The 24,560-nt window shown below is 34.8% G+C and overlaps 1 protein-coding gene across 4 annotated transcripts in view; it reads right to left on the minus strand.

The window, feature by feature from the left end:
* The window catches only part of LOC112056645 (zinc finger protein rotund-like), a 213,620-nt gene that overhangs the window by 36,891 nt on the left and 152,169 nt on the right, over positions 1-24,560 (minus strand). The window contains exons 1-2 of one of the 4 annotated variants that reach the window (XM_024096578.2): positions 5,818-6,408; positions 2,686-3,265 (exon numbers count right to left, since the gene is read on the minus strand). The exons of the other annotated variants lie outside the window; for them this stretch is intronic. Of the exons in view, the coding sequence (XP_023952346.2) occupies positions 2,686-3,090 (405 nt within the window). The 5' untranslated portion in view covers positions 3,091-3,265; positions 5,818-6,408. Of the gene's footprint in view, positions 1-2,685; positions 3,266-5,817; positions 6,409-24,560 lie in introns of those variants that run through there. 4 annotated transcript variants of the gene reach the window in all.

Below are 24,560 nucleotides of genomic sequence, written 5' to 3' on the forward strand. Positions count from 1 at the left end.
AACTGAAAGGACCATGCCTCGGACGGGATTAGAACTTACGCGCTCCGAATCAAAGGGAGGGGTCATATCCACTGGACTATCGCGGCTTTTTTAGTAGGTAGGTATATCCGAAAAACCAAAAACTTATCTACCGCTTGAGACTGTACTTATTGTCCTATACAACCTCTACACGACCTGAGTACGCCTGACCTTGGACGCTCAAGGCATATCCGGACTCATCAAGTGTAATGGAGGCAAGAAACGCAAGTTTTAGGCAATATTAGCACTTAGATTGGAAGGAATAAAAGCTAAAATTCTTTAAACAGGCAACGTCAGCGAAGAAATCGCTTCCACGGGTAATTAAGAGATCAAAATTCAAATAGACAAATGGGTAATAAGAATGATTTGATTAAATGAAGGAGTTGTGTGTAAAATAGAAAAAATACAATATATAGATTTTGTCTTTGGGACCATTCCGATATACAATAACACGCAAACCTTAATTTAGTTTGAGTATTCATCAATTAAAAATAGGGCTAATGCTCGATTTATAATTTTAATTTGCATAAAATTGGATAAGTATATTCGTGAGGGTATAGGGATTAATCTTCGGATGAACTGAACCAATTTAGAAAAATATTTATCAATAGAAAACCACGTTCTTTGTGAGTTCTGTTGACCGTATTAAATATCTGCATTCTTACCGGTACAGAAACTACGCAGGGGAAACCGCGTGGCGTCTGCTATCTGCTAAAAAAATCTATATGTATATAGTCGAAAGCCTAACCTTAGTAGGTACTATGACACACAGGATGCCATTATATTATTTAGCTGTGACTAATATCAATATTATTATCCGTTTTCTACAATATACCTATCTAACTAATTCGGATAATCATCTTATTCATTAAAATTACCACGCTGGAGTATTATATTTTTATTAAGGTCGTTATGTATTTTTTACAACGATAAAGAGATATAATCACAATATCAGTATATTCAAAATTAGATAAAAAATACGATATTATGGAGTCTAAATAAAAAAACAAATAAAATCGCATAAAATAATAAAACTGAAAAGAAAAAAACCAAGTTCTAACCAGAAAATATTCCATTTTAAAATCCTCGCAATTAATTGGATACCCATATTGCAGTATTCGAAAATATATTTTTTTCACTTGAAGCCTATAGGGTCTCACAGTCGTTGAGTTAGTTTTATTTTATTTTACCTATATAAGAACACCTGGGTTATTAAGATAAATCTAACAATATCATAAATACGTTCAGCGGTTTAGAAGATACGGTAATCAAGAATATTACATACATACTTTCATACAAGATAAAAATACTTATATTTCTTTCTGAGGTTTACCAGTGAGAAAATCTTATAAGAAAATCTTAAGCAAAAGCAGAAGACTGTTTAAAGAAACTTTGATTATCTTGTTTGAATTTTTTGATGTACATTTAAAGGTCTACAAATTAATTTTAACCAAATTCAACGTAATATCAAACCAATTAGATGCTGAGCTTAATCTTATTATACATATAGCCAAACTTAACACCTAAGTAGTTATATATTTCATAATTCATTACCATCAAAATATAGTAGTCAAGCGCAAAAATGTGGTCAATAAAAAAAAACAATATGTCTACAGTCTCTTTTTGTAAAAGGTGTTCTATTATCTGCGGGTCAAGTTTGATATTCCCATTAATCAATTCAACACGTTCTAATGTAATGTTATTACGAGCTCGTATTTTTATTTTGGGTGGCGAAAAAAAACGATTGCTATGTAAATACGTTGCGAGTTCCACACTCGAACAATTTTTTTGTGTTTGTCAATTCTCGAGCACACTTGTATGATGAAGAAGAAAATGTATGCTCTAATGAAGATAAACAAACACAAGAATGGAGTATTTTCATAATAGTTGTCAGGAATAAAGCAGAATCCCTACCATAATCATTATATTCTGCGGACAAAAATCTTGAGGAAGTCTATAGTCACCGCCTTAGCTTTGAAACAACACTCTCAATCCAATAGACGTAGGTACAAGTGATTTTTAGTTCCAAAAAAATAAATATTCCAGAGAATTAATTAAGTAAAAATAGAGTGTGTACGTATACTGGAGTATTAATTAAAAATTCTGCTGCATTCAGAAAATATATTTTTAATTTAAAATGAAGCAACTTTGATATAGATGAAAGTTTTAAGTTATCAAAAAGATTGTTGTCTGGAGAATAAAAAAGGTTGCTAAATTATTAACTTTCGAGTACATTAGATCATCAAAGAGCTCCTTCAAAAAATATTTGTATTTCTTAGCAGCTAAGTCTGTGATAGGTTAAAATATATTCGAGTATTCAAAGATGAGGTCATCTATTGAAATTTAAATAATATGTAATAGAAAAGGTGTAACTATTTAACTTGAGTATATACATTCGTATTGAACGCGGAAGTTTGAGGTACTTAGGCATATTAGGAAATTCGCTGCCAAAAATAGAAGATCATCAAAAGATTAATGGTCTGGTACGCGGAACAACTCTGGATCGTGATTCTTCATAATGATTATAATAACGAACATTGTGTTAAACCGAATGCTGCCAATGATGACGTCAATACACGAAAACTTCCGATGATTCAAGGATAGAGCATAATGATAAATTAAATTTATTAATTACAACGCAATAATATAAAAAAATATAAATCTAACCTTTTCCTCTTGAATGCTTTGTCCGCCGTTTTCTGATAAAGGCGTTGAAGGTGCGCTGTAACCTTTTCCATCGTCGTGCGGTGTCATTTGACGCTGAATGTCATTCTCTTGGTCATTGTGCACCCTTATTTCTTGTAGACCACTTTTGAATTCGGATAATCTAAGTACGGACGGCTTTATCTCAGGCATGTCATCAGGGTGTTCGTACCTTCGCAAGTCTGTCAGATTCGCAGCTAAATGTCTATGGGGATCCAGGTGTGGTGCCACTCCCATCGACCTCAAATGCTCTATACTTCTATGGATATGGGAGTAATTGTCTACAGGTATCTCCGCCATTAACGGAGAGTTATGGTAATCGAGCCCACCACCGTCTGGCCTGTAATCGATCGTCCTTCCTTCCATCATCTTGCTTGTTATATTTAGTAAAATCCTATCTAAGTTTTAAAATAATTGTTATTAAATTTGTCTAAAATTGTATTTGGCACTATCATATAAAAATATACGTTTTCTGTCTTATTGTTTCCTTGGTATATTTTGCTGTATGTGTCATGGAATTTCTCGAGATCCTTCGTTCTTCTATCTGCAAACAAATTGGAAATAACTAATTTGACCGCATCAAAAAATCCAAAAATGTTGTCTGAATAACTATCACCGTCATAATCTTAATTGGGAATTCTGTCTCTTCCAATAAAATAGGTTCGCGATATCATATTTTATTCACGCTTGTTTTACCTTTATTAGTTGTCTTGCAGCTTTAGATATTTGTGTACATCTATTTAAAACTAGATTCGTTGTGTAAAAAACTAGCCTTTTTTCTAGCAGGTGACGAGCAGCCGCGTAGGTTGTGTCAATGATCTAGCCCCTAGCCCACATGCCGCATCGAATAAGGCTTCCATAATCACGCGATTTGTACAACCGTGTCTACAATGTATATTAATGATGATTTGTTCCGAGTTACTTCGTTCCTTTTGTGAATCTACCTGGATATGATATTAAGGGATTCCTTTTTGAATATTCCGTAATGGAACTTTACATATTTTCTTTTATATTTATTTTAACTTCAGTAATCAAAGATTAACAATCTTGAAGCATATTTCTATTTAGGTATAATTTATTCAAAATATGCTTATTAATGTAAATTTTATGTAAGTTCATTAAATATTTACGTATATTTTGTTTGTTATTTTCTAGTTTTTTTGATTACATATTTAAATAGAAACAAAGATTCTATTTTCAATTTAAATTAAAGTAATTTCATAATTTATGTATATATATATTTTTAGTACACTTTTGTTAAAACAGATTCTTTAGTTTCAAATATGTTTAAGTGTAATTTCTATTCACACAATAATTTGGTTATCAACAATTCTCACTTTAAAAAGCATTTTCAATACGTTAAAGTATATTATATCCCCCAATACAGTATTACTTCGGTTACGTAAGGCATACACATTTATCTGTTCGATTGTACCTGTGGAGCTGGCCATACTCAGCTGTCAAAGATAATAATTGCGCGTACCAAATACACGACCAACGTATTTTTCTGCTCTTACGTGACGTGTTACGGAACCTTGATCTCTATCGCCCTAGCTTTACGGTCCATTATTATCAATGTTAAGGTTATCGTGTGGAAAAATATGTTGGTGATGCTTAGCACTTGGGCCCCACGGTCGATCAAGTTCAAGATTTGTAATCATTACTAGTTTTAAAATAGGGAAGTGACTTAGAGAATTTAATTACGTTTTTGTTACATGTAATATTTTAAGTCAATACGATTTGCTTGTTGTGCGAAGTTAAAGTTCTTGTCAATTAGCATAACTTTTAACTTTTAAATTGTATATATATTTTCAAGACTTGCATAATTGTCACATGTTTGGTATTATAAAACTCTTTCAAGAAGTATATTTGATCTTTCATTGACAATGTTACCTTCTTTAATAATTAATGTTGTTTTATTAATGTTCTAGATATCATGTTACAATTACAAGATTACTCGTCTTCCGTTAACTTTTTGTTTAAATACTTTTGCAACTGTGGAAGCGAATTCAATTTTAAGTTATTTGCAAATTGGGAATTGCCAAATTGTTTCGTAGCAACTGAAGCGGTTACTGGAAGGTTGTCCAATATTCGGTTTTTGTCACCAGAGTTTTTTAAACTGTTGAATATCGAACCAACTTTTTAATTGTGTTTATGGAACTAATCTAGTTAAGAGTATTTAATTAAGGTTTCCAATATTAATGTTACTTCTATATACCTATATCAGGTGTTCTATAAATTTGTGTTTTAAGTTTGTCCCCAAAAAATAGGCAAAGATCTGCAGCTTGTTTTTCCTTTATAAAGGCACTAAGCTCAAAATATTGTTTGGTAATTTTAAATTCTTTTTTATACTATCACCTTCTAATTTACTTAAGTATTAAATCATCAGTTATTTTTGGCTATTGTACAGCTTCATTTGAATAGTTTGATGTTTTTTTAAATGTTATCTTTATTTTTATTTTTATGAACTGTTCCTCTATTAGTAAGTAAGTAAGTATTTATTTCTTCAAATAAAAAAAATACGTTTCAAAGTTTCAATAAAGTTTTACAACTGTTTCTCTTATCATGATAAAAAGTGTTTAAAATAAAAATCGGCCCAATTTCGTTATCAGTCCGAGCTTTTGTTTGAGTTCAAATTGCTGATACCGCAAAAGGTGAGACATTAAGATAAGTTATCTCACTACAAGAAACTACGGAAATATGTGATAATAAATAATTAAACAGACAACATTTAAGTTCGATAATTGAAAAAAAACTTGACTAACTTAATTTGGAGGTAGATCATAAATTTACAGTTAGTAAGGAATTGCATTGATTTGTTAAAGCAGAATTAGAGAAAAGATTTAATTTTTTAACAAACACAGTAGAAGATATAAAAAATATTCAACGTATAGATACTTTATAGTTCGGGCATACTTCAAGGTCGCGCTTGACAGACGGCTAACCGACTCGTCGCACAATTTTGGCATCGCGGTAGGGGGAGAATGGGGGTATTACGTAAAAATTCCGACTCCCTCGCAGGGGGCGACCTCCCCCGACGTCCGCGAGGGGATCTTGCCTCCAAATTAATTATAAAAAACAAGAAATCACACATACCTCTCACTATCCTGCTGTCTTCAATTCACCAATATCACCATAATAAATCACAGTTTGTTCCTATCTAAAGTGTCACTTAAAAAATATCACATAATCGAGATAACACTAGGCGTCACAACACGTCCAAAAGGCAACAGTCCCAGGCCTGGTAGCCAAAAAATTTCGAAAAATCCACGCGCTCCCGGCAAATAAACATTTAAAAAAGCCGGGGGACAAAAACGCCGCAGCCGTACTCTTGACCCTGAGGTAAAATTATGAATGCCGAGCGTGGTTACTAGGATCCGAATTGCCAGATTTTTTTGTGCTCAATATTTTTGTGTGCCGTATATTGATATAGTTGTGGGTAATCGCACGTGAGGCAGCGCTGTCCCGCTCGCACTCGCAGTTTCGGCGATTTGCGCGTGCACCGATTGCAGGCTAGTGTACAGGCACATGTGCTGCCACAAAAAGCCGGCCTCTGCAGACTCGATATCGAGAGGAACGCCGCGCGGACAATCTCGAACGACAAAAATGCAATACAAAACGCCCGCTCGCCCGCCTTTAGACCGACGCGGCAAAAACGAGACTGAAATTCAGATCTATAGTAGAAAAAGTGAACTACACCGAGCGAGGGGCTACACTAACACATAAAATGAAAAAAATCACACGGACGCAAACATTGACAGCGGAGCTTAAAAAATCGGAGTGGGGATCTATCTCTACCGCTCACCGCGCTACCTGCGTCTCGTTCTAGCGGCATGAGGCCGCACGCACACAGCGAGACGGCGGTTAAGCGAAAAAAATGTGTACACATTTTTTTATTATTCACGATTTTTATGTGTGTAAGTGGGCTTCGTGCGAAGGGGACGGCGATCGACGGCTGCGTCTGGCAGCTACTAGTGGGAGGGAGAGGGTGCGAGTCGCCACGTGCTCGTCCCTCGGTATTAAATAATAATTAAAATGGCTACACGGCCGGCGATACGAGATACTGTTCGGTAGACGATTTTTTGGCCGAGCTTTTGGCCTTTTTGCGGAGCTTTTTGAGGAAACGTCGCTATACGTAATAGTTTTGTGCGGGTAAAAGTTACGTGTTGATTGACACATGATTTTGATCGCAAAGCGCACAAAGTCGCGCCGGGGTAAAAAACCAAGGACGGGGCGCGAAAAAGAAGTTATTGATTAAAAACAGGGCTGTCATTGACCAGACGTAAATGAGGGCTCTTAATAGTATGCACGGTGGATCTCACAATGCTTTCTTTTCCCCTTTTTTACGCTCCTTTTAAATATTGACGGGACGTTATAGGTGCCAACAGGGTAGTCTAATGTCGTCTCAGTTTTTAACTTTCTATTTTTTTATTTTTATTTAATAACAAATTAATCCTGTTTCTAACTTCACCCGATAATAAAATGTATGACATTGAGAGTAATGGATAAAATTGGAAGACTATTAGTTTGGTGAAGTCTACCTATAATGTTTTCTACTTCCTTGTTAGTCCTGACTGTAATCTCACCATATGTTAAGTGACAATGTCTGTCGGTCTAAATTAGTAGGTAATGGTCTAACTTTGAAGACGTATTTGTAGATGAATAGGTGAAGTTTGGTCCATCCACAGTGGTTCCTACGCGGGATCTTGCAGGAACACTTGACGTAACATCTTTGGTATCATTATCATCATGAGCCGTGATAGCCCAGTGGATATGACCTCTGCCTCTGATTCCGGAGGGCATAGGATCGAATCCGGTCCGGGGCATGCACCTCCAACTTTTCAGTTGTGTGCATTTTAAGAAATTAAATATCACGTGTCTCAACGGTGAAGGAAAACATCGTGAGGAAACCTGCATACTTGAGAATTTTCTTAATTCTTTACGTGTGTGAAGTCTGCCAATCCGCATTGGGCCAGCGTGGTGGACTATTGGCCTAACCACTCTCATTCTGGAAGGAGACTCGCGCTCAGCAGTGAGCCTTTGCTTAAGAATTACTGCCTTCTGTATGCCACCCTTGATCTCATAATTAAGCAATAGCTTCTAAGGTGTTGGCTTTTTGAAAATTGTTTTTAAAAAAATAACTACTGCTATGTTAAAAGGATTTCAAATAAAAGAATAATTTACTAATAATAATTATATTCTACTTACTGTTTTACTAGTGTTTTTATAAAATAAACACTAGAATACAAGGTAATAAAATATATAATATTAAGCTTTTTAAAAACAGAAGTAAAACTACCTAAGGCGGCATCCTCCAATAACCGATTGAAACAAAAGAGGTACTGACTTTAATTGCACCTCATTTAAGTCTTCGCGACGCGGTAGCTTTGCCAACTTTCGATTTTCAAATGACCAGCCATAAAAATATTTTTTTTATGACTACCGTCAAAGTTACCATTTATTATAGTTTACTTACGTTGGCCGAACTTGCTCTGTATTCTTTGTGTTTATGTTTATTATAGCTTTTGTTACATAAAATCGCTAACTGAGGCCCTCATAAAAAGGCTCAAAATCACTCAGCGATGGAGCGAGCTATGCTTGGGGTTTCTCTGCGTGATCGAATCAGAAATGAGGAGATCCGCAGAAGAATCAAAGTCACTGATATAGCTCAGCGAGTCACGAAGCTTAAGTTGGTTGGTCGACCCTAGGTAGACCGAGGATATCAAGCGGGTTGCAGGAAGCCGCTGGATGCTGGCGGCTCGAGACCGTTTTGTTTGGAAGTCCATGCTAGAGGCCTATGTCCAGCTGTTAATAATTATGATGATATTAACTACTTCTGGGTGGTGAACTTAGCGGACGTTTACTAAATATAAACTACCTCCCTGCTAAATTTCATCTTAATTCTTAATACGTCAAAAGTTTCAATATTTTCGTGATGACCTTTCGCTTTTCAATCCACGAAAACAGACAGAAGCTTAAAAATTTGATGTGTATGAACGTATGTTTATATATATTATATTTTTTTATGTATGAACGTAGAACTTTTTACTGAGTAGTCCGATTTTAATTTTTTTTTTAATTGTAAATATAGACACCGGACTCATTCTTACATCTTATCAAGCACAGATAACACAAAAACGTGTAAAGTACTAGTATAAGTCTTCTGAAAAAAACACGCTTCTGTAAAAAAGCTCGCGCTACGTTTTAAGACAAACGACTTAAACGCGTGCCATGCGCGTACAAAAAATATGTATTGATAAAAACTATATGACGTTCATAAATATTATAAGTACTTTAATAAGGAACATAAGAATTAATATACTATTATATTACGCAGTGGTATGCGTGGAGGATTTACAAGACTGAGGTCCTGGGTTCGATTCCCGGCTGGGTTTATTGAGGCTTTTAATAGGTCCAGGTCTGGCTGGTGGGACGCTTCGACCGTGGCTAGTTACCACCCTAGTGACAAAGACGTACCGTTAAGCGATTTAGCGTTCCGATACGATTCCGTGTAGAAACCGAAAGGAGTGTGGATTTTCATCCTCCTCCTACCAAGTTAGCCCGCTTCCATCTTAGATTGCATCTTACCATAAGGTGAGATTCACCTGATGGTAGAGGTGAGTTGAGGTGGTAGTCAAGGGCTAACTTGTAAAGTATAAATAAAATATATATATGCTATTCCACAATCCACATGGTGTTTGAATGGTACTCTTAATCGTTTTGAAACTAGACTAAATTAGAGCAATATTAAAAATTCCAAAATTGACCAGAGCTGTAATCGAACCCAAGGCCTTTAAGAAAATTTTACACAACTGTGCTAGACAGGTCGATAAAAAAGTGAAAACAATTTTACCATCAAAAAAAAAGACAGTGAGTATTGTGTGGTATTGTTTTAAAGCAAAACATAGAAACATTGTCTCTATGGGCGAAATAAAAAAGTAAAAGTTTATAGTTTATGGCGCAATGACGTCAGAACTATAAAAATTACACAAAAGTTAATTTTTTAAAGGGTTGTTATGCTACATATAGAGATTTCAATTTCGTTTGGCCTTGAGTTTTTTTATATATTTTAAACTGCCTATTTTTGACCGTCTATTCATGTAATTCATAGATTTTTTTGTCTATTTGTCGTTAGGGCGATGCAAGGGTTTGACAACAATTGCTTGGATAGGCTTTTTGTCAAGATTCGTATCCAAAAAACACCTGTATTCGTCCACGGAAGTAGGATGTCGATTAAAATCTTTATATTTTTTTAATTTCATTTGTAATTCTAAATTCAGGTGCTTTTAAGCAAGTGATTTTGGGTGTGAGAAGATATCTTTTTTTTATTGCAATATTAAAATTATAATTTACATTTCTTTGACTCTTGTTATATTTTTTTATTTTTCTGTGATCTTTATTTTGGATATAGTTTATCAATGAAACAAAGAGTTCTAGATAGAGAAGAATGTCTTCTTTCAAATTTGATAATTCTTGTTTAATAGGGTTTGAAAAATTCATCAAATATCACGTGTCTCAAACGGTGAAGGAAAACATCGTGAGGAAACCTGCATACCTGAGAATTTTCTTAATTTTCTGCGTGTGTGAAGTCTGCCAATCCGCATTGGGCCAGCGTGGTGGACTATTGGCCTAACCCCTCTCATTCTGAGAGGACATTCGTGCTCAACAGTCAGCCGAATGTGGGTGGTTAATGATGAGGGTTTGAGAAACTGCCTCGATGGTCCAGTGGTTAGCCTTTGTGGCGTACGACCTCGAGGTTCTGGGTTCAAGTAGTATGAAGTACTGCGCTTTTCTTTTTTTAATTTTTCAGTTAAAACCCTCAACCTGCTATAGGTTAGGTTAGATTTTGTGGTGTTAATATTATCTCCTAATTACGTCTATCCACATTGGAGAAGCATGGTGGGTTTAAGTTCCATATCTCATATAAGAAGGGAGGTGTTACCGTGCATTGGGTCGTCAAAATATATTGATAAATGATGAACTGATGAGGCATTAATTTGTCATCAAATTAAAAAGATTTCATTACTTTTTACTACACCTATCTCTAGTATCTATCTATCTATCTATATCTATAGATATCTATCTATAACTTCTCTAGCACCGTGTCTCATTTCCTGCACACCACACAACCTGTATTTTGGGGGTCCGCCATTTTGATCCACACAATCTTATTCTTACATCTCATTATAATGACTGCAATAAAGCATCGGTCGATTACTCCACATTCCCCAAACTTTATACATTGCTGAATCCTTTATAAAACACGTGGATCGCGGTAGAATAAACGCAGCAATGGATGTGGTTACATGCGATATATGTGAAGTATGTAGTGATGTAATAGTATATCATATGTCGTAGCATTTTAGACGCCCCAACTCACAACTTTAACTTAGAGAAAACTGACATAATGGTTGGAAAAACCAACATAATTACCCTTTCCTATTATTGCTTATTTAAGTATTGTTATAACAATCTTATAGATTATTATCTATATTTTATTTTTTATTTACATTATTTCGAAAAGGGTACCTACATGTCTGAAAATTTAAAATGTCCAGTAATTAAAAAGAAACTATTTATTTTCAAAACCAGTGTATAATTTCTAAAATTAAATATTGTGTTACATTTTGGTATTAATTAGTATTCGAAAATTAATAAAATTATTTATTTTGAAATAAATCTAAATGTGTTATTACATATTTTATATTTTTCGGAATTGCATAGTCAATTAAATTTTAATTGATTTAGGATATCGACGTTGCACCTCTATAATTGTATAATCTAAAGCATTAAATTGGATCCAATGCACAGTGGATGCAAAAGTTCTGCTAGCTTATCATCATCATTATTAGTTAATGGACAATAATAATAATCAAATACCATGGTTTCTGAGCCGCCAGCACTCCAAACCTTTAATCTCTAAACGTCGTAAAGATCAAATATTTTCTATGAAACAAAGCTGGAGTTTTGTAATGACGGGATTAAAAGAGTTATAAACGTCAATCCTCAGGGCTTCATTCTTTACAGGATAAGACATTTGGTGCTCAGACCGACTCCAGTACTCCAACAAGAGTTGGCGGAGGCTTATTTTTACCAATCAACATTGCTGTCTACCGGTATAAGCGCTGAACTATAAATAATTTGCACGCCACGTCTACCTAAAGTAATATTATTATAAAGAGGTTATGGTACGATTTATTTGTTTGTTAGGTTGTTAAAAATATGCTCTAAAACTACTGGATCGATTTAAAAAAATCTTTAACTAACAGAAAGCTACATTATCAGCGAGTAACATATTTATTCCCATATTCCCATGTGAACGGGAAGTACGCGGAAAAAACCACAGGAAGGTTTCTTTGGTACATAATATTTTTCTCGACTTCCTGACTTGATTCGAGTTCGCTGTCTGACTAGTCGGCACGTCTGTAGACGCCTAATGAGGCAAGCGTGCAAGTGTCCGATCATCCATCACGCAAATGTTCAGAACCGGCTTCCCGAACGAGATCCGACTCGGAATATGATTTTCAAACGATACCACAGATAACGAACTACCGACCGTCTACAAAGCTACCGGCTTTCAAAACATTAGCTTTATTTTTAAAAGCACATAAAAAAAAAACATTTTAATTGCATTGACATTCATTTCATCTATATATTTTTGTCTATTCAATACTATTCAAAGTAAGATTATAAGCAGCAGCACTTTTTTTTTTAATAGAATATTTGCCATGTCTTTTATAATAAGACCAATATTCCCATTCCCCTCCAACTAGTGGGAAAGACTGCTAGGAGTGGGTACGACAATGGACCAACGGGGCAAGGATCGAACCAATGCCCAATGCGGATTGGCCAACTTCACACACGCAGAGGTGCAGGTTTTCTCACGATGTTTTCCTTCACCGTTTAAGACACGTGATATTTAATTTCTTAAATTTCTTATCTACTAGTACCTAGGTAACTAAATAACTCTACTAGTAAAAAGGAAACCTGTACCTTATATTAATAAAACTGAATGGTTCATCCAATAGATGAACCAAAACTGTCGGTAGTTCTACAAAGAAATTATTTGAGTTTAAAAAAGTATCAGTTAACAAAAGCATGAGCTCTAAAAGCCTTTATTTCTACCGCATAATTTGAAACAAAAAGTTAATAAAAAGGAGGCAAACTTTCTCTTTCATAACCAACTTTTTGTGCGTACAAGAAACTATAATAAAAACGCTCCTTTTTAGCTACCGACTAAAAAACGTTTCGGCCCAATTGTCTGAAAAAAAATCTTGTTTGGCACTAGCTAAAGGGTTTTGTATAGATCGAGAGCTAAGGATATTGTCGGTTTGAATGATAATCTATATCTATACTTATAATAAATCTGTAGAAAGGTCAATTCTGTACATGAAAAAATCCAAAATAACTATCAGGGGGTGATAAGTAATCGATACTGATGCCAAAAATGCAATCAGTAAATTTTTTATATGTCTGTCTGTACGTTCATTATAGAAACAAAAACTACTAGACGGATTTTAACAAAACTTGTTACAATTATTCTTCATACTCCTGGGCAGGTTATAGTATACTTTTCATCACGCTACGATCAATAGGAGCAGAGCAGTGACGGGAAAAAACTCAAAGGTGACTGACTGACATAGTGATCTATCACCGCACAGCCCAAACCACAGGACCGATCAGGCTAAAATTTGGTATGCAAGTAGATGTTATGACGTAGGAATCCGCTAAGAATGGATTTTAATCAATTTTACCCCCAAGGGGATAAAATAGGGGATGAAAGTTTGTATGAAACTTGGTCACTTTTAAACCGATCGGGCTGAGATTTTGCGTGTATAAAGCTACTATGACGTAGGCAACCTCTAAGGAAGGATTTTGATAAATTCCACCCCTAAAGGGATAAAATATATAAGCGTAGGTATATTGTGTGTACGTATGTAATATTCTTTACTACCTCTGAACGGATTTACATAAGGAAATCTAACGGCGAAATGACGTTAGTAAATGATAGAATGAGGGATATCTGACTATCGCAGGTTTTCGTTCTACAATCTACTTGTCATTTCTATTCTATTATCTACAAGACTTAACGATCTATAAACTTCCACAGCGGCCTCCGTAACTAATATATCGGATATTACAAAACAAACAATAAGAACTCTCGGATTGGTGCACAAAAAACAAAGCTTCCACGCACCTGGTTTTTGGTTATTTTTTATTGATATCTCTAATGTTTATTATAATCAAATAAGTTCCTGTTCCTGTGGAAGGTTGGGCGCCATTTTTTCTATAAACCACCATAAAAACACCCCGGTCAATGGTCGTGCTATTTGAAACCCTAACACGCGGTGTATTAAGGGTTGTGAAGGACCTGACGGGACATTGTTTTTTCTTAGACGCAATGTGTTTTATTAGAGATTTTATAGCAGTGTTTGTTCTGAATAAATTGTTTTATGCAGATGTCGTTTTTGAAAACGGTTTTTGGGTGAACGTTTTCACTAACAGACAGTGGTGTGCACAAGATTTTCAACTAGGGCAGGCATTACGTACATCATAATAAATTTTCAGGGTAAGCAGTGCATTTTGTATTTAGATAAAGTGCACGCTACCTACCAGTAAATTCTAAATTCTAAATTCATTTATTTCAAGTAGACTCAGTTTAGAAGCATTTGTAACGTCAGTTGACTATTTGTTAAGAATCTACCACCGGTTCAGAAGGCAGCCCGGGACATTAGGTACCTATATATCTTAAATTCTAGTATCCATTATCGAGTTATACAAATTAATATGAACAGACTTACAGAAAAAGAGTAAAAAGATTGTTTTGTCATTTCCGTGTGATGTTTATCATAATTTTATTATTCCTACTTTGATTTTAATAAATGCCTTCTTCTGTTTTAGTTAAAAGATAACTATTTTTCTGTATATTCCCTCTAAATTTACTGTTAGTTCGTACTGTGTTGCCATATACATCTCTTAATCTGCCTAGAAACCGCATCAAATTCCGTTGGTTATTTCTGGTGATGAGTGCAAACAGAAAGACAGAGAGACATTAAATAATTTAAATAAAAACATTTTTTGGGTATCGTTATCAACCCATATTCGGCTCACTGCTGAGCCCGAGTCTCCTCTAAGAATGAGAGCCAATTATTAATAAAAAAAGAAAAATTATGCTCCAATTTGATATTATTTTTTACACATATTTCAGAGAAATAACGTATAATACAAACATATCTTATAATTATAATACAAATATATCTTCGGCCATCTTTGCTCAAAACTCATTCAGTGGTTAAATTAGACGAATTCATTCAGGCAATCACTTGCCATCGGATTCAATTAAACCTGACGGACAAATAAAAACCTGTCAACGATAAAAAAAAACTCGCACTACCTGTAATAACGTGGGGTTCAAGATTGTATGTAATTTTTTTATCAGCAAGCTCGTGGGACCTAACAAAGTTTTTTTTTATAGAAATCGTTGAAGGTTGACAAGAATGAATAGACATTTTCTAGGCAAGCGCGCTCCAACCTAGACCTCATCATTGCTTTCCACCAGGCATGATTGTAGTCAAGCGCAAGTCTATTATGAATAAAAAAAAGGTATAACGCAAATGGTAGGTAGCAATAAACATCATCAGTAACAACCCATATTTTGCTCACTGTTGAGCACGAGTTTCCTCTCAGGATGAGAGGGGTTAGGCCTTAGTCCACTACGCTGGCCCCGGACTGGATTCGAACTTACACCCTCCAAACAGACGTCATATAAAATACTGCATTATGCCTATGACTTTGGTAAATGGAAGCGTAATATGAAAAGACGCGGCAATTTAAAAAATCTGCATATACATTGTAGAAAGAATAAGTGTCATTTTTTTATTCAATGACAAAATAGCCATAGACTGGCATCTCACTTGAAGTTAGTGATTGTAAGATGAGTCTAGATCTTCGTGATTTTATAAAACCTGGAAGTTTGTTATGCTTCTAGCATTGGTTATTATGATATCCAACTAGAGAGTTTGCAATAGATGTTTTGGGAGGTAGTAAGTTTCAATGGTCAATTCAATTGTCCAAGTATACCTAAGGCGTAGTTATTTTATAGCGCAGTGTTGTTTAATCCCCCACTAAGCGGACCGAGGTTATCAAGCGATCAGGGAGCTTCTGGATGATGATAATGATGACGAATATAAGAATATCATGTCATCTTCTTTTAGCAATAAAATATCACGCGTCTCAAACGGTGAAGGTAAACATAACATAAGGAATGCAGCATGCCTTAGAATTTTTCTCAATTCTCTAAGTCTGCCAATCCGCATAGGGCTAGCGTGGTGGACTATTAGCCTAACCCCACTCATTCTAAGAGTAGACTCGTACTCAACAGTGATGATGTCATCCTTTGCTTGCTGGACGTTAGCTTTGTAGAAATCTTTCGCTAGAAACTCTTAAAATTTGGTTTTTAAATAGAAAATATAACAATTCTAGAGTCTGGAATTTTTAAAACATGTTACCTACCAAATCTCCAACGTTGTAAGCAACGAGTACATCGCATTTTGAAGTAATTTATTATGCAGTACTCAAGCAAGAGTTTCTTAAAATTGCATTCAATTAACTGTCTCTAAGTAATTTTCGAAATCTACAGAAAAATCTCAAACGGCATCCGCAGTCCATTCGTTGCACAGCGTGTCGCCGACACCAGCTTTTGTATCTTAAAATCGACCCTTGTTTTTTTCATCATCCCTCAAAATGTTCAAATTTCTTTACCTGCACATCCCTTTATTGTGATCACCACAAATCCACTTCATCTAACAAAGGAATTTGAACTTTATATATAACCTTTAAGGTTTCTATTTCTTTAACAATATTGTCACATACAACTTTTTGTTTAGTTGCCTTGTCTGCAACATCTTGAACACCATCCCCTAATGCCTAATGGCTTATTCCTTTTTAATTGCAAAGAATTTTGTCACGTATAACAAACGCTAATAAGGGCAATTTTGCATTTAGTTTCTGGTAGTTAAGCTGTTTTGCAAATGTCTGTCCCAAGGAGCTGTACTAATAGAATTTTGCCATGGCGCATATGAAAATGTGCGTTTCCCGTAGTGTTGGAATTTATTAGCACCGGTGACTGTTCACGGAGGTTTTAGTGATTTGGAACTTTGGATGTTAACAAAGGGACTGCGAGGCAGTGGACAAACAGATGCCTGTCCGTCAATATTGCAGCTTTAATTTATGTTTTCCTCCGTTTGAGAAATAATTATGTGATTTTTTAATTCCCAGAATTTTGAATATGTGTTCCTTTTTTTTTGTTTACACATTTAAACGAACCATATGATGATTTTTACTTATTATAACCTATTTGTAGTTAAAATTAGCAGGGTGTTTTTTGTAAAATGCTGTTTCACGTTTAGCTTTTTATTAGTATTTATAACTATTATACTATTTAAAAATTCTACAGTTTTGTCTCAACATCTTGGATTGATTTAGTTTTAAATTTTAAAATTAATGTTCGAGGTGTTATATTATCTGGAAATGTTAAAAAATCACCAAATACAATTTTTTTTTTCATTTTTCAAATCTAGGTCTATGACTATTCAAAAATAGCTTTTTTTCATTAAAAATATGTTAAGTGGTGCATATTTTACTGATGTATTGTAGAAATGCGAGTATTCATAGAGTCGTCTCTGATTCATCAACACTGCAATTCTTTTATATCAAACGACGATATACTACACAGTTTGCTCTATTCACCGTCAACCACCTGAGCTATTACAAAAGCGGGCCCCTTTTCACTAAAAAAGAAGTTTTTAACAAAAAAATCTCCCACGACGCGCAATGCAGTTTTTTCATGCCCTTTTTTCATAGCTTTTACTATTTTTGTGCCTTTTACTATTTTTATAGCCCCTGATTAAGCATTGTTAATCTTTTGTCCGGATTTAGATTTATTTTCTTGGATTATTTCTATATTGTTGCAATTTATTTCTCTTTTTATTGGGTCAGTAGGGATAAAAGAAGGTACTTGTTGAGTTTTCTTTATCTACATTTTTTGGGTGACAGAACAATCAACTTCAATTGTATTTGCGGTATTGACGAAATGTATAATTTTCATTTCCATTTTGTATTTCACTTTACGAATACTAGGTATTTTATGATGCCATTTACTTTAAATGTTATTTTTTAAACAGTTAGACATCAAACATCTTACTTATATTTTTTCTTTTTTGAAGTAGATAAAAACTTATCACAACAAGATAGCTCACCTGCTGGCCTATTTAGTAACTTAGAATAACTTTATTGGATACACACGAAAATCAACTAACTATTATTATTATTACCAATTCTTTCACTATTTATTAATTATTGCTAACTGATCAAAATTACTAACCAGTGTGTTTGACATTGTGTTTTTCGTTAATAATGTGCTTCACGGGATACAAAAAATGAGGTTATCATTGATTTGATGTTAATTATACCTATTAGGTGGCTAATAGAACAAAGTTAGTGAATAGGCCACCTGATGTTAAGTTAAAAAATACAACCGACTTCAAAACCTAAAAACGTACCCACTAAACTAAAAAGCGAAAAATAACATCATAATATGTTCTACCTGCTGATCAGTATGAAGGCGGTGCTAAGCCGGAAATGTATTAATTCAAGCCATGATTAGATTTTACAGACAGTGTTGTTTCATGTGGTCTTGTCAGAAATGGCTTAAATTAAGACAACACCGGCTAACCGTATACCGTTTCAAACAAAAAAAGAATTGTTGAAATCGGTCGAGGCGTCTTTGAGTAATCGGTGTACATACATAAAAAAAAAAAAAATACCGACCGAATTGAGAACCTCTTCCTTTTTGAAGTCGGTTAAAAAACGCCGCTTATGTCACAGCAACACCTAATGCACCTAATCAAAAGTTTAAAGAAATAGGTATACTAACAGTAGCCTGTCAATATATATATAACTGTATAATATATGTAAGACAAAATATTAATTTGTACAAACGAAAAGGAGATCTAAACCCACGTCTTACTAGACACGGGCATAAGTTAGTTATTTCTGCATATCGTCTCCAAAGAGTAAAAAAATCTTTTGTAGGTTTGGGTGTACTCTTCTATAATAAGATCCCCAAGACTGTGATGGACCTGCCAATGCATAGCTTTAAGCAATGTGTTAAAAAACATTTACTTAGTCGAGGGTACTACAACATTGATGAGTTCCTTAATGATAAAAATGCTTGGAGGCCGTTGGATCAGCTTCCACCTTCACACAGGAAGTAAAACTATAACAAATGTAAACAGTAATTGTTATCAATTGTAAATTATAATACTGTATGACTTTTTCAAAAGAGCAACTGTTGAGTTTCTTGCCGGTATCTTCTCAGCAGGACCTGCCTTCCGAACCGGTGGTAGAATCTTTACAAATAGTCAACTGACGTGTCAAAAGTGCTTGTAAACTGAGCCTACTTGAAATAAATGATTTTTGATTTTTGATTTTTTTTGATTTGCAAAAATCACGTCATGTTTAAATGGACTGCTCACGTGAGGTAGGCATAACTCTTAAGCTTCAAATCCTGCAAAATATGGTAACCACATTCTTCAATTTAAAACTTGAAATAAAAACATGACGTGCTTCCCATTGAAAGCTTCAATAGCCCAGCGGTAAAGGGGCAGGACTCATCATCGAGAGGTGGTAGTTGGATCCCCGCCCGCTGGACTATTGTCTAACTGTCTATTCCGAGTAATTTCAGGGGTGAAGAAAATCTTTTAAATGTGGCCATTATCATATTTAAAAGATATAGCAAATATTCTTGATAAAAATTACAAAACAGTACTTAGTGATAGTGTGTTTCTAAGTGATAGTACTTCCCAGGATGAAATTGAATAAGCTCTACTACTGCTAAAAGTCTTATGAGCCCCGCAGTTTACACACGTAGTTAAGTTACAAGGTAAGTTAAGTAAGGTCAAGTAGTAGGCCTTATAGCATCAGCAATCTACCAATAAAATTCCCGTCAAAATTGGCTAAACCATTTTGGAGATTAGCTTGAACAAACAGACAGATATACACAAATATTTATAATTAGCTTTTTTGTAATATTTACTGTAAATATAATATTTAAGTAAATAAAGATATTTTTTATTTATTTTAATGTATGCTAAATAGTCATAAAATTATGAACGTGAGTAAAGTCGCTAGCAAAAGCTAGTGCGAATAATTTGAGCGTGTAATTTATTGGATTACATCACATCTTCCCACATCCGGGTAGATACGCTATTTTGTTCAATGGCTTTTTGAAATCCACAAGTGTTTGCTTTATGTTAGTATGAGTGTTGTACATTTAACTTAATTGTAGGTAACGCTCGCGCTTGACCACAATGCCACTTGATGATAAGTGGAGATGAGGTTTTGACGGTATGCGCGGTGGATGTACAAGACGGAGGTTCTGGGTACGATCCCCGGCTGAACCGATTGAGGTTTTCTTAATTTGTCCAAGTCTGGCTGGTGGGAGGCTTTGGCCTTGGCCACCCTACCGACAAAATACGTACCGCCAATGTCGTGTAGAAACCGAAAGGAGTGTGGATTTCATCCTACTCCTAACAAGTTAGCCCGCTTCCATCTTAGATTGAATCATCACTTACCATCAGATGAGATTGTAGCCTTGACTATAATCTCATCTGATTGTAGCTAACCTGTAGAGAATAAAAAAAAGAAGAGGTCCAATACATGATATTATAAGTTTGATGACAGTTTTATAAGGTATGCTAATAGTAAAGCTATTTTGTGTAACAGAATATCTGCGATCATTACTCCCAAAGCTACAGGGATTTAAAGGGTCACATTTGCGGCACTGCCACGTATCGCTCAAACACGCTCCTTAATAAATAGTACGAAAGAATGACGTCGTCACTGAGAGAGATCTTTAAATTTGTATTAGAGTACAAACAAAATTACAAATATCTTTATTGTTTGTGCTTTTATGTTTATACTTCAAGGTATACATAAAGTTTGGGTAACTTCGTGTACCTATTCAAATATATTTCTCTAGCTGACACCACGCGGCTTCACCCGCGTGGTTCCCGTTCCTGTAGGAATATGGGGATAAATATAGCCTATAGCCTTCCTCGATAAATGGGCTATCTAACACTGAAAGAATTTTTCAAATCGGACCAGTAGTTCCGATTAGTATTTATATTTATAGATTAGATTAGTGTGGATGTAACTTCGTATACTTATCAAAGCAGCGTGGTGGGTCAAAACTCCAAATCTTCTCTCAAATAATGTAGAGTAAACTACTACGAGTAGTTCGAAGAGTCGTTGGACTTTTGGAGTCCCAATGTGCTGGAACCGTGAGCCCCCACTGGGAAGTGTTGGTCAACTCTCCACCAGGTGGACTGACGACATCAAGCGAGTCGCAGGTATTCGCTGGATGCAGGTGGCTCAGTATCGTGATGTTTGGAAGTCCTTACAAAAGGCCTATGTCCTGAAGTGGACGTCCATCGGCTGATATGATGATGATGATGCTTAAAAACCACATCACAGGTTGAATAAACTGAATCGCTTCCAAATTAGTAGCTCCTAATTTAAACAACATTGTCACTTAACATCAAGTGAAATAGCAGTCAAGCGCTAACTTGTCATAGAATAAAAAATATATTGACGTAGATAGAACACAATCGATACATATAAATAAAATTGAAGTATCTGTCTATGCTGTCTAAATACCGTTTTTTTCAAGTGCTTAAACGATACTAAAAAAAAAAGTCTTTCTGTTTGTTCGAGCTATTCCACGGCTAATGATTTTAACTTTTTAATGTTACTTTCAGCATAGCATAGCATAGCATAGCTTTTTATCCTGTAAAATTTCATGGTTCCCATGGAATCTGTCACACAAAAACCACGGGCATGTCTCTCAATAAGTTTTTATTAAATGCAAGCAGAAAAATCTTATTATAGTGTTAACGACTCTACAAACGACAAAATAGCTTGGAAATTAAATGTATTACATGACTGGCTACTTATATTTGTTAAATGGTTATAAACTAAAAAAGGAAAAAGCTGGCTGAGTTTGTGGGCTCTTCTCGGGCCAAGGCGCATTTGGAACCTTCGTAACTAAATTTTTCAAGTTTCTACTAATTATTATCACCATTATCTTATACCTGATGTATCGAAAGTGCTTGCAAACTAAACTTAATTAAAATAAATGAATATTGACTATTGAAAAATTTCACCTAGGCAAAGTCACGGGCGTTCGCTAGTTTGACGTTGTTAGAATAACACCAATAGATAACACAATATATATGTTGCATAATGCCAGTAGGTATGTAATGAGAGTCGAAAAACTTGTTGTGCCATTACGGTGTCAAGTAATGTCAAGTTCGCGCGAACATGGTATACTACGGTACAAGAAATGTCGCTACTGTTAAATTGTATGTTTGTACTTTTGTTACAATATTTATTTAATCTATACTAATATTATAAAGAGGAAAACTTTGTTTGTATGTTTGTTTGTAAGGAATAGGCTCAAAAAATACTGGACCGATTTTAAAAATTCTTTCACCATTCGAAAGCTACATTATCCACAAGTAACATAGGCTAAATTTTATTTTGGAAAAAAATAGGGTTCCGTAAAATATTTGGGGTTTTCGGATAAATTGGGGTAAGGTAGAGGTAGGTTAGAGGTAGGGTAGGGGTAGGGGTAGGTTAGGGGGTAGTTGAAAGTTTCCATCGAGTTTCACGCGGACGAAGTCGCGGGCGTTTGCTAGTTGAAAAATAAAATATTATCGATGTTTCTGTTTCCCTTTAATTTGTCGGAAACGACTGTTAGGAGTGCGTAGCGACAACCCACAACCACTGAGTGTTGAGTCCGACCCTTTTACCGTTGACCTATTGGGGCTTTAATTAATAATATAAAATTTTTTAGTAGGTATGTCCTTAAAAATAAATAAATTATCTATACTAATATTAATAACGCTGAAGAGTTTGTTTGTTTGAACGCGCTAATCTCCGGAACTACTGGTCCGATTTCATAAATGATTTCAGTGTTAGATAGACCATTTATCGAGGAAGGCTAAAGGCTATATTTTATCCCCGTATTCCTACGGGAACGGGAACCACGCGGGTGAAACCGTGCGGCGTCTACTAGTTTATTATATAGATTGAGTCCAAGCAACCAGTAGAAAGAGCTTTAAGGTTAGGAATATCCTTACAATACGCACTGACTCAATCCTTCTGGTTCTGAATCTTGATTTAATAGCCAAAATCAAATTTTAAAATCGATTTAAGTAGATATACAATATTAATATATATATAAAATTTCAAAAATCTCTTACTTTAAAAGGCACACATAATATTATTGTATCAATTAAAACTTGTAACATTAGTGTAATATATTTACTTGCGTTATATATTTTTTCAAAATATTTTTTTTTAAATAAAATATGAAACCATGTTTAAATTTATTACAAAAAAAAAATTTTGCTTTTTTTAAGTTATTTATGTAGTTAAATAAAATTGATTTATAAATTAATTTACTTAAAAAATAAATAATATCAATTTTATGTTACAACCATCAAATAAATATTATTTAACAGTAGATACTTCCAAATAATTAGCAACAATTGTCGATCGGAGTATAATATCAATTGTAAGGTGCTCACACGAACTAGTTTCTATTTTGAAAGTCATGGTCAATGGCCAAAGTCGGATACCTACGATACGCCGGGTGTATTGTTACGTACAGACTGACACGCGTTTGATTATAAAACTTGTTTATTAGTTGATTCTTTGCGACAAATCCTCTAGGTAACTATCAATATGTGAATTTCTACCGCAATACAGCAATGCTGTGTTCCGGTCCAAAAAGGCTTAACACAGATGAACTTACACTCAGTAGGGTGTGTTTTTTGCATATCCTGCCAATTTTTTTGTTGTTGGCGATGCAACCACTTAACATCAAGTGGCTCAGCTTGTGCCGTCAACTATACTATCTTAAAAACACTGGATTTTAAATTAAATTTGTGGTTACGGAGGTTGAGTCGAAGCAACCAATGACTAGAGCTCTAAAGAACCTGCTCATAATGCACATTAACTTAAGGCCTTCTGGTTCTTATTTTAATTGGTACGATGTACCTACCAAATTGATACAACTGAGAAACAGGTTGATGGAAAAAATGTAGTGGCTAATATCGAAAGGTATGCATAGTTACGGAGGTTAAGTCCAAGCAACCAGCCAGAGCTCTGAAGAAAGAACCTGCTCATAATGCGTACTGACTTAAGGCCTTCTGGTTCCAAATTTTGATCGAATAGGCTATGTAATTTTTTTTTTATTTTAATTGATACGATACACCGTAAATATCAAACAATACAAAATTGGTGCAACTGAGTAACAGGTTGATAGAAAAAATGTAGTGAAAAATATTGAAACGTATGCTTAGATGGTTGGGGCACGTAATTAAAATGCATGAAAGGAAACTAGCAATACAAATATCAAAATCAAAATCAAAAATCATTTATTTCAAGTAGGCTCAGTTTACAAGCACTTTTGACTCGTCAGTTACGTAAAAAACATACCTCCTCGAAGTCGGTTAAAAAAGGATTTATAAGGCAAGGGTGAATAGAAATGTTTCTAAGGGAAGGCCAAGGAAAACGTTGCAAAATTCAGGACATTCCCAATAAAGGTCAGGTCAAGAGTACCTACCCTAAATCGGCAAAATTGTATGAAAAGGTTGACGAAAATGAAAGAAGCAATGGAGAAACAAGGATCGTAGCAAGTGGAAGTAAATAGTCTTTGCCTACCACTACGGGAATGTGGCGAAATGATATTATGTACGAATACATCTGTATCT

This window comes from Bicyclus anynana, chromosome 25 (assembly GCF_947172395.1).
Source record: "Bicyclus anynana chromosome 25, ilBicAnyn1.1, whole genome shotgun sequence".
NCBI classification, from domain to species: Eukaryota; Metazoa; Arthropoda; class Insecta; order Lepidoptera; family Nymphalidae; genus Bicyclus; species Bicyclus anynana.